Source organism: Rattus norvegicus, chromosome 12 (assembly GCF_036323735.1).
Source record: "Rattus norvegicus strain BN/NHsdMcwi chromosome 12, GRCr8, whole genome shotgun sequence".
NCBI classification, from domain to species: Eukaryota; Metazoa; Chordata; class Mammalia; order Rodentia; family Muridae; genus Rattus; species Rattus norvegicus.
In genome coordinates, this window is record NC_086030.1 from 17171911 (window position 1) to 17186872 (window position 14962).

The window sequence follows — 14962 nt, forward strand, 5'->3', positions numbered from 1 at the left end:
TTATTTTGACCTCTCTGCTTTTTCTTGGCACTTAGCACTAAGAAGATTCTAATTGATTAATTAATTAATTAATTGAAACAGTGTAGCCTTTCAATGGTATTCCTTCTACTGGGTGTTTGCAGGCATGAGTTTCACTATGCCTGCCAAATTACTTGTTAGTTAGTAATTTATTGTTCTGTCTGTCTGTCTCTCTCTCTCTCTCTGTATCTCTGTTGTTCAGATATATTATTTTCTTTGTTTTAAATCTATTGAGAGAGGGGGGCGGGGTGTCTCTGAATGGCCTGGAACTATGTATAGACCAGACTAGCCTTGAACTCAGAGCTCTATCTTCCTGCCTCTGCCTCCTGAGCGCTGGCCCCTCTTTAGCTCCTACACTGAGTATTTCATCAGTTGTAGCTTCTTGTGCCTGTCTTCCTTGTTTCTGCCAGGCTAGGGCTACCTTAGAGAAACGATATGTGCTGTGTTTTTAAGACTTTTATGATATGATATGATATCCCTCTAGCCCATGAGGTAGCCTTTACACCCTTAAAATGGCCTGGTTTTAGCATCACATTCAGTGGAGTTTCAGCACCTTCACAGACTTCTGCGCTCATCACCACACTCATACTGCACAGAGCCCTCTTATACGTGGAGAGAAACTGTGGATAGATGAGCAGAAGCTGTTCGTGTTGGCAGTCCCAGGCCCTGGAGACCCGGAGCCTCACAGCCCCAAGCCTTGACAGCTAGGCCTATTGCTCTAGTTCTAGGACAGTGGTTCTGAACCCTCCTAATGCTGCCACACTTTGATACACTTCCTTATATTGTGATCTCCAGCTATAAAATTATCTTCATTGCTACTTTGTAACTATGATTTTGCTACTGTTATGAATTATAATGTAAATAGTTTTGAAGAAAAAGCTTTGCTCTAGGTTCCCAAAATAGAGACTGCATCAGGGGTCCAGGCACTTCGTGGATTTCGAGCAGCAGCATAGGCAGTAGAGGGCAGCAGCAGCAACGGGCAGCAGATGGAAGCCGTAAGCAGAGGAATCGGGGTAACATCAGCTGGTATCACAGCTGCTGCAGGGGCCTTGAGGGCTGGGACCCTACTGAGTTTGAGTGATTTTTTTGTATCAAGGACTGTTTGCTTGAGTGACAGAGCTCAAGCTTTTTTGATGACTTAGACAGGGCACTCCACTGACAGGGAGACTTCTTGCAGATGAGTCAGACCCAGGATCCATGGCAGCTGTGGCTTGCTGAAGTGTGTCTGTAGCTGGTACAAGCCATCCCTTTCTCACCTTAGAAACCCCACCCACCCCACCCCACAGGAACGCTGTGCCACACATCAGCCTCATCTGAGTCCAGGGCGATGGATGGGCAGGGAACATCGGAGTATTTCCTGGTTGTGCTGTTTCTAACCACAGAGCCAGGGAAGGGTGAGCAAACAGGACTGAGTGACGGAGGGAAGCAAGTGACGTGCAGGAAGAGCTGTGTTGTGCTTTCCAGGGCTTTCCCAAGCCAGAGTGACCCATAATGGCAGCTCTGATGACACTGACCAGCTCTTGTTGGTGATGCCCCACCCCTGCTCCACACATCTCTATAAGACAGACACATTAGCAGCTACTTTCTGTGGAAGGGGAGGAGACCAACCATAGAAAAGAAGGCCCAGAGGCGGCCAGCTTAGCATCTTGGAGTCATCCTTTCGGGGGACTCTGGTCCCCACATTGCTGTCCCAGCTGCACTTGGCACCCTGAGTTCCAGTCCTAGCTGTTTGCTCAGCTGTTTCCTCTGAGAAACCTGAAGAGCTATGTGGGTAGATGTCCCCTGAACACATGTGCGGGCGCGCGCGCGCGCGTGTGTGTGTGTGTGTGTGTGTGTGTGTGTGTCACACGCACACACAAGTGCTTATGGAACACTGGGTGGTATTCATCTGAGAAGCTGTGGTGTGGCAAAGCCAGGCTTTGCCCTTGTGTGGAAAACCAAGGTCTCTGAGTCCCCTGAAGGGGCACACCGAGAACTCGAGTGACTTTCAGTTGGATGTTGGAAGTGTCTGTGGAACAGCACAGGACCCTGAATGTGTACTTGAGGGGCGAGGGGGGCTTGTTTGTGTGAGGTAAGAGTCGTGATCTTGCCTGACCTGAAACACTGTAGACTGGGCTAACCTTGAACCCACAGAGAGCTGCTTGCCTCTGCCTCCTGAGTGATAGGATTTCAGCTATCAAACCCAGCCGAAAAACACTCTTTACTTTTATCTGTTTGCTTATTCTTTCTTTCTCTCTTTTTGTCTGTGTGCCTGTTCCCTCTCAAGCACATACCTTGGCATACGTGTGGAGGAAAAAGGACAACTTGTGGGAGTGGCTTCTCCCCTTCCACTTGATGGGTCTTGGGGATCAAACTCAGAACGTCAGGCTTGGGGACAACTGTCTTTAGTCAGACATGGCAGTGACTGAAACCCCGGTGTTCCTGAGATCTTCTGAATCAGAGTCCCAGATTGCGAGGAACTCAGCCACAACAGAGCAGGAGGTGTGATGTTCTTCCAGGAGAAGAGAGCCTTGGCTGGGACTGTCCCTCCAGCAGGGGAAGGCAAGAGGTGGCTGTCCCTCTCCATCCTCATTCACACATGGCAAGGCCTGGTGTCTTTACTTGCGGTGAACAGTTTTCCATCCCAAATATCCATGTCACGAAAGGCTTTGAGCCACCTCTTGCCAGCTGACTTGTCTGGAGTGAGGATGTGGGAAAACAGGGGCTTCTCCTCACATTGGCAAAGTCCCTGTTGGCTGTAGGTAGCACATGAAGTGACCTTGTTTTTGAACAAGATTCCAGCTGTGTATGACCCTCAGACATAAGTTCGTTTGGCTGCCAACTCCCCGAGCTCCTCCTAGGTCATGTGGCGTCAGGTTGGGTTGAGCCCCTCAGCAGCTGCAGGGTTTGTCCAGCCATGATGCTGGACCGTGTTCTCTACAGCTTCAGGATGAACTTGTGAGAGATGCTAGCCCACAGCCGCTGCTGGCCTTCAGCCCAGAGGCCACAGCTGGAGTCATTGGTCAGGGGTGGACTTGAGTTGGTATAGTGATGGTGCTCATGGACCTAGTGTCGCTGTGACCACAGCTCTGTTTCCAAGAATTCAGGAACTCGAAGGTCCTCAAAACTGGTCTCCCTGACCGAGTGGTTTGGTCCCTTGCTTTCTGTGGCCTTGTCTTTAGGAGAGGACACAACAGAAAGTCCCATGGAAGTGAGGTGTTTCCAATCAGTGAGAATTGCATGATGTCTGTTTGAAGGAAAGCATTTAAGGATAAAGAAAAGCAACCCAGTCTTCAGGAGCCTAAGGCAGGGAAGACCCTGTGTCAAAAAACCAAAGACGAATGAGAAAAACCTAGGGAATTAGTTACGTTTAACTGACTCCTGGGTACCTGACTCCTGGGGTGCCACGTTTGTTTAGAATTCTTAAAGATAAAATAAAACCAGGCATAGTGGTGTAGATTTTTAATCCCAACTATTCTCAGAACAAAGCAAGATAGGGGTCTGAGGAGCCAATCCAGTCAGTAAAGTGCTTGCCTTACAAGCACAGGAACCTAAGTTTGGTCCCCAGAATCCCTATTTTTAAAAAAGCTAGGTATGGTGTCATACACCTGTCACCCCAGTGCTGGGAAAGCAGAGACAGGAGGACCCATGGGACTTCCTAGCCAAACTGCCTAGCTTGTTTGGTAAGTGAGAGACTCTTTAAAAAGGCATTATGGCCAGTGAGGTGGCCCAGTGGCCTCATGACCTGAGTTGGATCTCGGGGACCTACGTGAAGGAGAGAACTTGCTTCACAAAGTCAGATCCTTATTCTCCATGTTCCTGCCCACCATGCACACACACATAAACATCACCCTACTACAATACATGAGTTAATAAATAAAAAGGACATGACTCTTCATATGTCGTACACAAAACTTCTGTTAAACCCAGCACTCATTTCCCTCACCTGTGTGCTGAGCCATACTGTGAGTCCATGGGGGCCTTTCCTGTGTGCACTTCTCCTCAAACCAGGAGCCATATTGGGCCGCAGGTCTCTCCTGCCAGTTGCTCTTTCTGCGATACTCTGGAGTATCATCTGCAGTGTCTGCACATTGAGCCAGAGCCCGTCTTTGGGCAGGCAGGCTAGTGCAAGGTGCATGTCCCTCATAGCAAGTGACAGAGGAGGAGGGAGGCATGAGATTGCTGTTGGCCCTGTGCACCGTGGCTTTGCTGGTGGCCCTAGTGTAAGCTGGTGCCATGGCTGCCAAACAGCCTTTCCTGTTCAGTGTGCTTACCGGGGACCTTGGAGCCATAGCTAACCACTGCTACTCAGAGCAAAAGCCTGGTCCTTTATTTTCAGTTCCAGGCTGGAAGCTCAGTGAGCCTAGGCAGATCCAAGGAAGGGGACCTGCTGGGAGGAGAGAAGCCCCGAATTGGCATCAATATTGACAGCCAGATTAGACAGGCCTGGACTAGGAAGGGGGCACATCTGACAGGGCAATGCTGTCTTTTCTCAAAGCGAAGGGATTTCAGTCAGCTGTGCATGTCTCATATGGGACACCCTGACATGGAAACTTGGGGCCTTCTGGGAGCCCTGGGAAACAAAAGAGGAGAGGCCACTTCAGCTCAGCTGCTTTCTGCAATGCCAGAACTTCTGGACTATCCCCAGGGAATCCCTCCTCTCCCATCACCCAGCCCTGGATTTGGAGAAGGATTTGTAGGAGAGCATCAGTTTGTATCCTGTTTTCATCTTTCAGATCTGGTTGTTCAATGAGGAGCTGGCATTCTTTACAGATTGGGGGCAGGGCAGGACAAGGCAGGACTGAGGGCTCCGGCCTCACCTGCTGGGCACCTGTCTCTGGCCGTGCCAGCCAGCTGGGCTCTGCAGCGGGCGGAGCAGTCTCATAGCCTGGCACTGCGGCTGGCCAGCCTCCATCCTGCAGCCCCAGCCCCCTGCGGGCTGCAGATGCGCAGGCAGCCTTCTGCAAGGAAGGGCAGAGCTTAGAGCTCAGCCACCAGCTCCCGGTAAGGTGTGCATAGCAGCCAGTGCCTGGCCCCCTTCTGGCTTTTGTCTAGTTCCTTTGGCTGGAAGAAAGGATGCTACCGACAGGGGCAAAGCTGCATGGAGGGGACTCGGCAGAGGGCTCCAGGAAGAAAGCTCCAGGGTCAGCTGGGAGCATTGTACTGGGTCCCCAGGGTTCCCTTCATCCTGCTGGGAGCCTTCCCAGCAGTGGTGCTTCAGAGAGCATTTCCTGTATTTGGAAGCATGAGGTTTTTAAAGTGGTTCGTGGAGTGGAGTGCTATTTCTCAGCAGCATGTGAACGTCTGTGTGCGGAGCTGGGAGCACATATACACATGTTTATGTTTCTGTGCGTGTGTGTTGTACATAGGAGTGTGAAATACAGACTGTGTGCATGCGCATTTGTGGCTGCACGAGTCGTATTTGTTTTATTGTGTTTGTGTGTTACATTTGTTTGTGCATGTGTGTGTTTGGGTGTGCGTGTGTACTTGTGAACGTTTTTACATGGACTTCTATTTATGCGTGGCTTACACATTTGTGTGCACAAGTATATTTTGGTGCATGTATGTTTGTGTACACTTGTACCTAAATGCGTGTTCATATGTGTGTGTTTACTCAAGGTCCATGCTGGCCTCCAGAAGGTGGCAGCCATGTTGTAGCCGATACAGCCTGGCAGTTTGGCCAGTTCTGCCTTGCGAAATGACTGGCTTCATCACTAGCCAGAGTACCCTACCCGCAGAGAGTTTGCTCGAACACACATGGCTTGGAAGGATAGCGCAGGCCTGTCAGGAGCAGGGCTCTGTGCTGACATGATGATCAGATCTGAGCAAGACTGTGATGGGGACATGGTTTATAGGTTTGGTGGTGGTGACCATGGTGCAGGCTAAGGCATGTAATGGTCACCTCTGAGCCACAAGATGTGGACATCTGGGCTACCTGCTTTGTGCCTGTTTGTGTGTTGTTGGGGCTTCCTCACCATCTAGGCAGTACCTTAGCTTTCAAAGGACATAGCCATTGGCCAGAGGCCTGAGGCCTCCTCCAGGCCTTTTTTGACAGAATAATGACAGGTGTCTAAGTGACTCAACGAGACTCAAAGTTTGGACAGTCTGAAAAGTAGGTAATGAGATCTCTGACCACTTTCCTTCACTTGTTCTGTTCCAGGGATAAACGCCCAAGCTCGGAGGCTACAGCGTATCCGTGCCAAAGGAACCCCAGCCCTCACCTCTGAGACTGCCCAAAGCTCCCCACCAACCGGGCTGCGCCGTACAGTCAGCGAGACCAGCCTAAGCCCAACACCAACGCTACCTGAGGCTGCCCAGAGGCCTGAGGAGCCCCTCCCTGACAGCATGCGTTACTCACTGTACCAGTGCCCGCACCTGCTGCTGTTGCAGGGCTACAACCAGCAGCACGTGAGCCACCCCCAGCCCCCAGCACCGCTGCCCCTTACAGCCCAAGGAGTCGGAGGTCAGGCCTCATCCTTCCTCCCAACAGAGGCAGCTGTGGGATCTCCCTAAGGCTGGGAGGATGCTGTGGAGGTGGGAGACGGAGCACAAGGCTGCTGGCTGCTTGTGTCCCCTGTCCAGGACCAAACCAGGGCTGTCACTGACCTCAGCCCTCACTGGGTCTTTGGGGTAGGGTGTGTGTGTGTGTGTGTGTGTGTGTGTGTGTGTGTGTGTAAGACCAGGGCCTTCTTGGCCAGGTGACATTGGAAACTGATCATTACTTGGTAGCCAGGTTGTCGGAGCTCCTTTCCCCTCTCCCTCCCTCTCTCCAGTTTCCTTTTGGAGACAATGTCTTCCTAGGTAGCCCAGGCTGGTGTGAAACTCTCTGTCATCCAAGAAGGCCTTGAACACAACCTTCTGCCTCAGCTTCCTTCCCTACTGTAGGGATGATTGGCCTGTGCTAGCAGACTCAGTTCCCAGAGCCACTTCCTACTTTTTTATCTGGGTCCTAAGGAACTAGCCCTTGGTGACAGCCTACTGTCATTTGTTTTTTGTCTTTGCTCATTCCTGCTCTGGTCTCTGGGCCTTTCACAGCACCCATGGGGCTCCTGGGCTCGGTCTCAAGAGAAGCCCCATTTTGAACTGAGAACTGAGGAGCAGGGCCTACACTGCTTCCTGGGGGACGGGGGGGGGGGGTCTGGTAGCCCTTAGCTCGTGGCCATCAGACCAAGCACTGCTCTCACCTCTTGTTTGGTCTCTTCTGTAAGGAAGCAGTATCCTGTGGGTTGGGCTGGGGTGGCCAGAGGTTACCAAGGTGAAGGTGACTGGTGACATTGGGGTGGGTGGCCAGCGGCAAGGAACAGGGGCACTGCTGTGCTGGAGCAGTGCTGGCGTGACCAGTGTCATACCTATTCTCAATTGCCTGTCTGCTCTTTAGGACAGCCTGGTGTACGTGCTCAGCCGGGAGCGGCACACAGTGGGCCAGCGCACGCCCTCCAGCAAACCCAGCATCAGCTTGTCTGCCCCAGACATCCTGCCTCTGCACTGCACCATTCGCCGCCACCAGTCCCCAGATGGTGGCCCGGCGGGGACCAGGCTAGTGCTGGAGCCCATCGCAGGGGCACCGGTGTCAGTCAACTTCTCAGAAGTGGGAAGGAACCCCGTGGTGCTACAACATGGCGACCTGCTCTCCCTGGGTCTCTACTACCTGCTGCTGTTCAAGGACCCAGGGCAGGCGCAGCCACTGCCTGCCTGTGCCCTCGCCCGTCTTGGGGCAGCACCCCAGAGCTGTAGAATGTGTGGTGCGGCGCTCAAAGCCCGCGGGCCGGCTTCCTTGCCTGCTGCTGTGGTGCGGCGGCGGTCACTGTTCCTGGAGTTTGAGCCCGACGTGGAGGACACACTGCTGCAGAGGATCATGACACTGATTGAGCCTGGAGGGGATGACCACAAGCTGACACCCGCCTTCCTCCTCTGCCTCTGCATCCAGCACTCTGCCACTCACTTCCAGCCGGGTACCTTCAGGCATCTCCTGCTCAAGATCGCCAAAAGGATCCGAGACACTGTCTGGGTGCGTGAGGGTGACGGCCTGTGTCTGTGTCGGGTGTGACTTAATGGCTGGGCTCTGCCTGCTAGGGCTGAAGGCCTGCCACTACTGTGATGTTCCCACAACAATGTCATGCTGAGGAAGGGCTGGCTTCTCCATGTACACCTCCCAACCCAGCAGGCCTCAGTGTGAGTCTGACTAGACTACTGCTAGACCACTGTCCATGGGCCCTGTGGTTTCCACCAGGTCAGTTTGGTGTTGAAGCCCAGGACAGTCAGCTGTCAGCTGTTGGCACATTGTCTCCATGTCAGAGCCTCTCAACATGGGTCAGTAGACTTGCGGGGTGGGGGTGAGGCATGCAGAATTCCTCATTATGAAGCCAGTCCCGTATATCTCACGGGATACTTACCAATGTCTATGGCTGTCCCTCCCAGGACACATGGAGACACACACACACACACACACACACACACACACACACACACACACACACACAGAGGAATTTGCTAGCAAAAAGCTCAGCAGTGCCACCTGTTGGGCTGGGCAAACAAAAGCATTGGAACAGGCTGCCTGGGACTCAAGGCTGACTCCCTGCCCTGAAGGTGACCTGGCTCCTGAGGACCGAAAGGGTCTCTGTTGCTCAGGGCTGTTAGAGCCCTTTAGGTATCTTGGCCTTGCTCATCACCATCTCTGTAATCCCAGGGTTCAGGGCCAGAGAGGAGTGGATGCCAGGGTCCAGTCGGTCTAATAGAACAGTTTTAGTTAGCCGGCCTTCGTGAGAGACCCTGTGGCTAAGGAAGTAAATACGGGAGAGAGAGCAACACAGGCACACACACACTTGGCAGGCTGGTTGTTGAGGGAAGCGGGAGCCCTGTTGTGTCTGTCATTGGGGTGTGGGGGTCAGTCACAGAAATGAGAAGAAACGGGGGTTGGGGATTTAGCTCAGCGGTAGAGCGCTTGCCTAACAAGCGCAAGGCCCTGGGTTCGGTCCCCAGCTCCGGAAAAAAAAAAAAAAAAAAAGAAAAAGAAATGAGAAGAAACCTGAGTTGGTGGAAAGGTTTCTGAGAGTGGAAAAGCCTAGCTAAGAGGGAACGGCAGAGCTCGGGTGTCTGTGATCACCTGCCGTGTTCTTCATGGAGATGCAATGTGTATTCTTGAGTTGTGTGTACGTGTGTGTACGTGTGTGTGTGCGTGTGTGTGTATGTATCCCCTCCCTGGCTGCCTGTAACCCCAATGCTGGTGTGTGTGTGTGTGTGTATCCCTGCCCTGGTGTGTGTGTGTGCGTGCGTGCGTGTGTGTGTGTGTGTGTGTGTGTGTGTGTGTGTCAGCCTGTTCCATGGCTCGTGTGGAGGTCAGAGGACAACCTACAGAATCCGTCCTCTCTTTCCGCTTTTCCATTTATTTATTTTATTAAATTTGACACCTTTTACATAATATTTGTTGCGGAAAATTAAAAGTTTATGAATCCACTAACTAGGGGGTTTAATTTTTGTTACAAGAGGAATTGCTCTCATCTAAGATGGGAAGTAACAGCCTTTTCTGTAATAAAGACTTTAGAAAGAGGGGCGCTTCGGCCGGACAGACGGCTCAGCACTTCTGAGCACTTGCTTCTCATGCAAAGGGCTCACATCAGGAGGCTCACAACTTCCTGTGACTCCCGTTTCTGGAGGTCTGATGCCCTCTTCTGGGCCTCCTAGGGGCACACATGTGGTACCCCTACAGAGAAGTAGATAAGCATACATAGACCTAAAAATAAATAAGGACTTAAGAGGGGAGGCGGTCCAGGCACAGTGACACATGCCCTTAATCCTGGTATATGGGAGGCAGAGGCAGGCAGATCTCTGGGATTTCAAGGTCAACCTGGTCTACACAGGGAGTTCTGTTACAGCCAGGGTTACATAGAGAGACCCGGTCTCAAAAACAAAACAGAAACAAAAAAGCCCACCACACCTCCTCCCCAAAAAAGAAAAACGATAAGGATCTAGAAAATCAGATCTGCTTAGAAGACTTTTTTAAAATTATTTTTTATTTGCCTATTTGTTTGTTTGACACAGGGCCTCACAGCCCAGGCTGGCCCCCATCTCCCAAGTGGGAGTGCTGGGTTGGCAGGTGTGTGTTTCTCTGACAGCTGCTGGCTTTGGTAACGTCTTCCGTGCTAGGAGAAGCAGCAGTCACAATCTGCCCACACCCACACCATCCTTGCCAGATTTGAGGGTTCTGTAGGGAAGGAAGTCCCCACTTGCAGGCCTGACTGCCAAAGCTCAGAAGCAGTAGTGCAGGCAGCCCTTCTTTTAACACTGAATAAAAGACAGTTCAGCGTGCAGCAGCTCCCCTTGTCGCTTGAGGCAGCCTTCAACTGCTGTGGTTGCCACAGTCAGAGCACCACCTGACAGTGGTGCAGGGCGGGTGCAGCCTTCGCAGCCCTGAGACCCTTGCAGCACCACCCACCCCTCCATCACCGGTCGGTGGGTTCCAGGGATAGGACTTAGGGACTGTGACAAGTCTGTTTCCCACTGAGCCATCCTGCAGGCCCCGGATGCTGTGTGTTTGAGTATATCCTGCCACTGTGCTGTGTTGCTCACATTAGCTTCTATTTTACTTTTGTTCCTTTACAGGAGAAGACCAAAGAACTAGCAGAAAAGCAGGCGCAACTGTAAGTGTGACCTAGTTACTGTCCCTCCCTTGCCTTTTGGGTTCTCTTTTTTTTTTTTTTTTCTTTTTTTCGGAGCTGGGGACCGAACCCAGGGCCTTGCGTTTGCTAGGCAAGCGCTCTACCACTGAGCTAAATCCCCAGCCCCTGTCCCTCCCTTGCAACATCACGTTCCCTGCAGGCTCCCTGGGCTTGGCTCCAGACTTGAGCCAGTGTCCTCCCATTCCTTTTTCCCAACCACCCTGGGAAGCTGTAAAGGGAAATTTCCTAGGTAGGCCTGGTGGTGCAGGCACATGCTATCTGTGGTGTTTAGGAGGCTAAGGCAGGAGGATTCCAAGTTCAAGGCTTACCTGTGCTTGATAGTGAGGACACAGCCAGCCTGGGCAGCTGTCCCAAATTGTGAAGTAAAAGCAGGGCTGGGGCTATAGTGCAGTGGTAGAGCTCTGACCTAGACTTTCCTGCTGAGGGGTTGTGGTGTGTAGGTAAGCTGTAGACCTCCTGCCTAGGATCCCACAATGAGTTGAAGGAATGGCTTAGGATGGATCATTTGCCTAGCACCTGGGAGGACCCAGGTTCAATCACCAGTAGGAAACCAACAGCAGACACTCCACAAAAGGCTCGCCAGCTGCTCAGTGCATCACACACATGCACGCACGCACGCACGCAGGCACGCACGCACGCACCCTGAATTCACCAGAGCATCTTTAACACGGAGAGGAAAGATTTTTTCTGAGTGGTCGGTCCCACGGCTTATTTTCCTGGTTAAAGCACTCTAGCCTACCTTCCATAGAAAGTACCCTGGTGGGATTTGTGGATCGTTCTGTATCCTCAGATTTTCGGACACTGAGGCCCATAGCTTCTGTCCTCCCAGGATGGAAGTCTTCATGAGGGGCCCTCTTGGTGGGAATGGTCAGGGAGGCAGTGGCATCTCTGTAGGATACATACCAGGAGGGATCTGTGAACGGCAGCTTCGGCTCTTCCAGCGAGCGTGCTAGTACTAAAGATGAAGTTCAGAAAATCAGGCCCAGGGCTGGGGGTGTGCCTCGGTGGGTAGAGTGCTTGCCTGGCGTGCAGGAAGCCCTGGGCTTCATCCCCAGCCCACATAAGCCAGATGTGGAGAGATAGACAGGCCTGTAATCCCAGCACTCAGAGGTGGAGGCTGGAGGATCAGAAGTTCCAGGTCATCCTTGTGACATAGTGAATTTGGGGCCAGCCTCGGATATATGAGATCCTGTATTTAAAAGAAAAGACTCCCAGACAGTACCTGTGACACTGGCAGATGTTTGCATGCATGAGTGCACCGGAGAAGCCATGCTGGCCTGCTGAGGCTGAGGCTGAGTTGAAGGTGGTCTCTGAGCAGCTGGGGAAGGGACTGGAATTGTGGGGCCAAGAGCACCACCTACCGGCCGCATGTTCCTACCTCAGACTCAGCGGCATGGTTGTGCAGTAACCACCTCTGAGTACAAAAGACACACAGAGGTCAGGACAGAGGGCTGAGATCCTGCCATCCTCAACACCCACCAGATGGACTTGAGCTCAGGCTACCTCCATGCCTGTTGACGTCATTAGCCAGTGAGGATCTGGACCCCTGGAGTCTGCAGCTGCACAGGGAGACCAGGTGCTGCTGTCTGGCCTAACAGAGCCTGTGCAGACTAGCCGGAGGCAGCACTGATGCCAAAGGGTGACTGACCACATGGCAGATCTCAGAAGAGTTGCAAACGCATTGATCCTGTTCCCACATTTGGGATGCAGGGTTGTGTCTCCGCTTCCCTGTGGACAGGAAGAGCCAAGGCCTTCCCTTTAGCGGCTTCTGTTGTGCCACGTTTCCAGAACTTTCAGAGTTCTGTTTTCATCCCTAATGCATGCTTACTGCTTTTTGTTTTCAGTTCCTTTTTCCTTTTGCAAAGAGTGAATCAGTACAAGGACACAGGACAGTACAGCTCACAGCAGTCAGTCAGTCCCATGAACTCACATCTGGGCTCAGCTGGTGCCAGATGTCTCTTCTCTGCTCTGTGGACGTGGAGGCTGCTTCCCAGATTTCCTGGCCTGGCAACCATGCACTTCCAGTTCAAGCCGTATGCCTGGCTACAGCCAGCCAGCCTAGCCTACTCAGTGAGCCTTAGATCACCAAGAGACCCTAAAGCAAAATGGGCAGTGCTCCCAAGAAACAATACCTGAGGCTGCTCTCTGAACTATACACACAGAGAAACACACATACACACAGAGACAAAGACACACACAAACACAGGCACACACAGAAACACACACATACACACAGGAGACACAAAGACACACACAAACACAGACACACACAGAGAAACACATATACATAGACACAAAGACACACACAGAGACACACAGACATAGAGACACAAGACACATACACACAGAGACACAGACACAGAGCCACAAGACTCACATATACACAGAGTCACACAGACACACACAAACACATATACACACTATACTCACATTCTTCACAGACCCCCTCCACACACACACAAACTGACACACCCCACCTCCTCCCTACACCTTCCACACATCTCACAAACCACACACACACATACCCACACCACACACATGCACACGCACACACACATACCCATACCACACACACATGTACATGCACACACACATACCCACACCACACATACATGCACACGCACACACACATACCCACACCACACACACATGCACATGCACACACACATACCCACACCACACATACATGCACACACAGACACACGGCACATAAACCTCTCACATAAATCACAGCCCCCACAACCCGCACAGCACTCTTGCACTCCACACATCTCATGCATCCCTCTCCCCCCACAGCACATGGATATTAGTATTTCTCTCTGCCTTGGCCCCTCGGTTGCCTCTCACTTTATGACTTGTTTTGCTCCAGCACCAGCCCCGCTGTTTCCCAAGGCACCTAGTGCTGTAATTTGCATTTCTAATCTGTGTTTATCTCAACTGCCTTGTTCTTTTCTTACCAGTGTTTGTTTTCTTTCCCCCCTAATCATTATTTCTGGTTCCCCTCCCTCAGCATGGACTGTTTTCCTCATGGCTGATGTCATCCTGGGGTGACTTTGTGCAGCTGTGTGGTGACCTACCTCTTGGACTTGGGGTCAGAAAAAATGTGTCCATCTGCCTTGCTCTATGTGTGGATGTGCGTGCGTGTATGGGTGTGTGCCTGCTTGCGTGCGTGTGTGTGCATGTGTGTTTGTGTTGCAGGGTTGGGTGTGCACCTGCAGAGGTCAGAGGAGTCTGGTCCTGTTCTATCACTCTCTGCCTATTCCCTTGAGATAGTGTGTCTCACTGAGCCTGGAACTCACTGGTGCATAGACTGCTGGCCAATCAGAGCGCTCCCAGATCCTCCTTTCTTAGAGTGGCTGCCTTATGATGAGACGATATACCAGGTGTTGTGGTTACAACATGCATGCTGGTTTACTTCCCGTGGTTCCTGGGGAAATTGAGGAAGGCAGTGAATCTTAGAAACAAAATGGAGCTGGACGCTGAAGATCAAGTGGATGCTCTTCTGAGCATGTGCGGCCCTTCTGCATGCCGCTGTATAAGCCAGGCTGGTAAAGAACCATCAAGACTCGATGCTGTCCGAGCTAAGCATGGTGCTCCACAGCTACCACAGGAGAGATGGGCGCCAGCCAGCTTCTTCCCCACCCAGGCCCAGGACAGAGAGGTCACCATTGTTTGTGGACTAAACTGAAATTAATGGCTGGGACTGCAGGGGAGAGTCAGGCAGCCCTAGGACAACAGGAGAAAGGCCTAATCCTCCCTTGTGACCCCCCTCACATCAGCCCCATTTAGTCCCCAGATGTTCCCAGTGGTGTGGACCCTTCCTTAGGAGCCCCAGGCTGTGTAGCAACATCAAATAGCAGGCATTTCTGGTTCTACAGTCTTCAGTTTCTATCTTCTCCAGCTACAAATGACTTGGGGAGCCTTATGTCCTCTTCTAGGCCTACATATCTGGATGCCTTGTGATAGGTGGAAGTGCAGCCCCTCTCCCTCCCCCAGTAAGGGACCCTGAGGCCACCAGTGAGGATTCTTGGACTTTTTCTCCACGAAGCCAGCCCAGTCAGATCTTGGGGTGATCCTTCTGAGGGAGTGCTCATGGTCCCAGAGGCACACACCTAGCTAGGTGAGATGTTCAGCAGACGTGGTTGCAGAGGCTCATGGGAGATTCCACCATCCCTAAAGCTTAGGGACCTGCCCCGGATAGTGCATTGAGGAGGTGAGGAGCTGGGCTGCTGTGTGACACTCAGTGGGGGAGATGGTTTGGAGTGGCCTAGAGTCTGTGAGAGCCAGTC

General features: G+C 52.1%; 1 protein-coding gene across 2 annotated transcripts in view; it reads left to right on the forward strand.

Moving 5' to 3' along the window:
* Radil (Rap associating with DIL domain) overlaps nt 1-14962 on the forward strand; it is a 64150-nt gene that overhangs the window by 34039 nt on the left and 15149 nt on the right. For both annotated transcript variants that reach the window (NM_001037218.2, XM_017598319.2), the window contains exons 3-5: nt 6158-6405; nt 7376-8005; nt 10597-10634. In NM_001037218.2, the coding sequence (NP_001032295.2) occupies nt 6158-6405; nt 7376-8005; nt 10597-10634 (916 nt within the window). The remainder of the gene's footprint in view (nt 1-6157; nt 6406-7375; nt 8006-10596; nt 10635-14962) is intronic.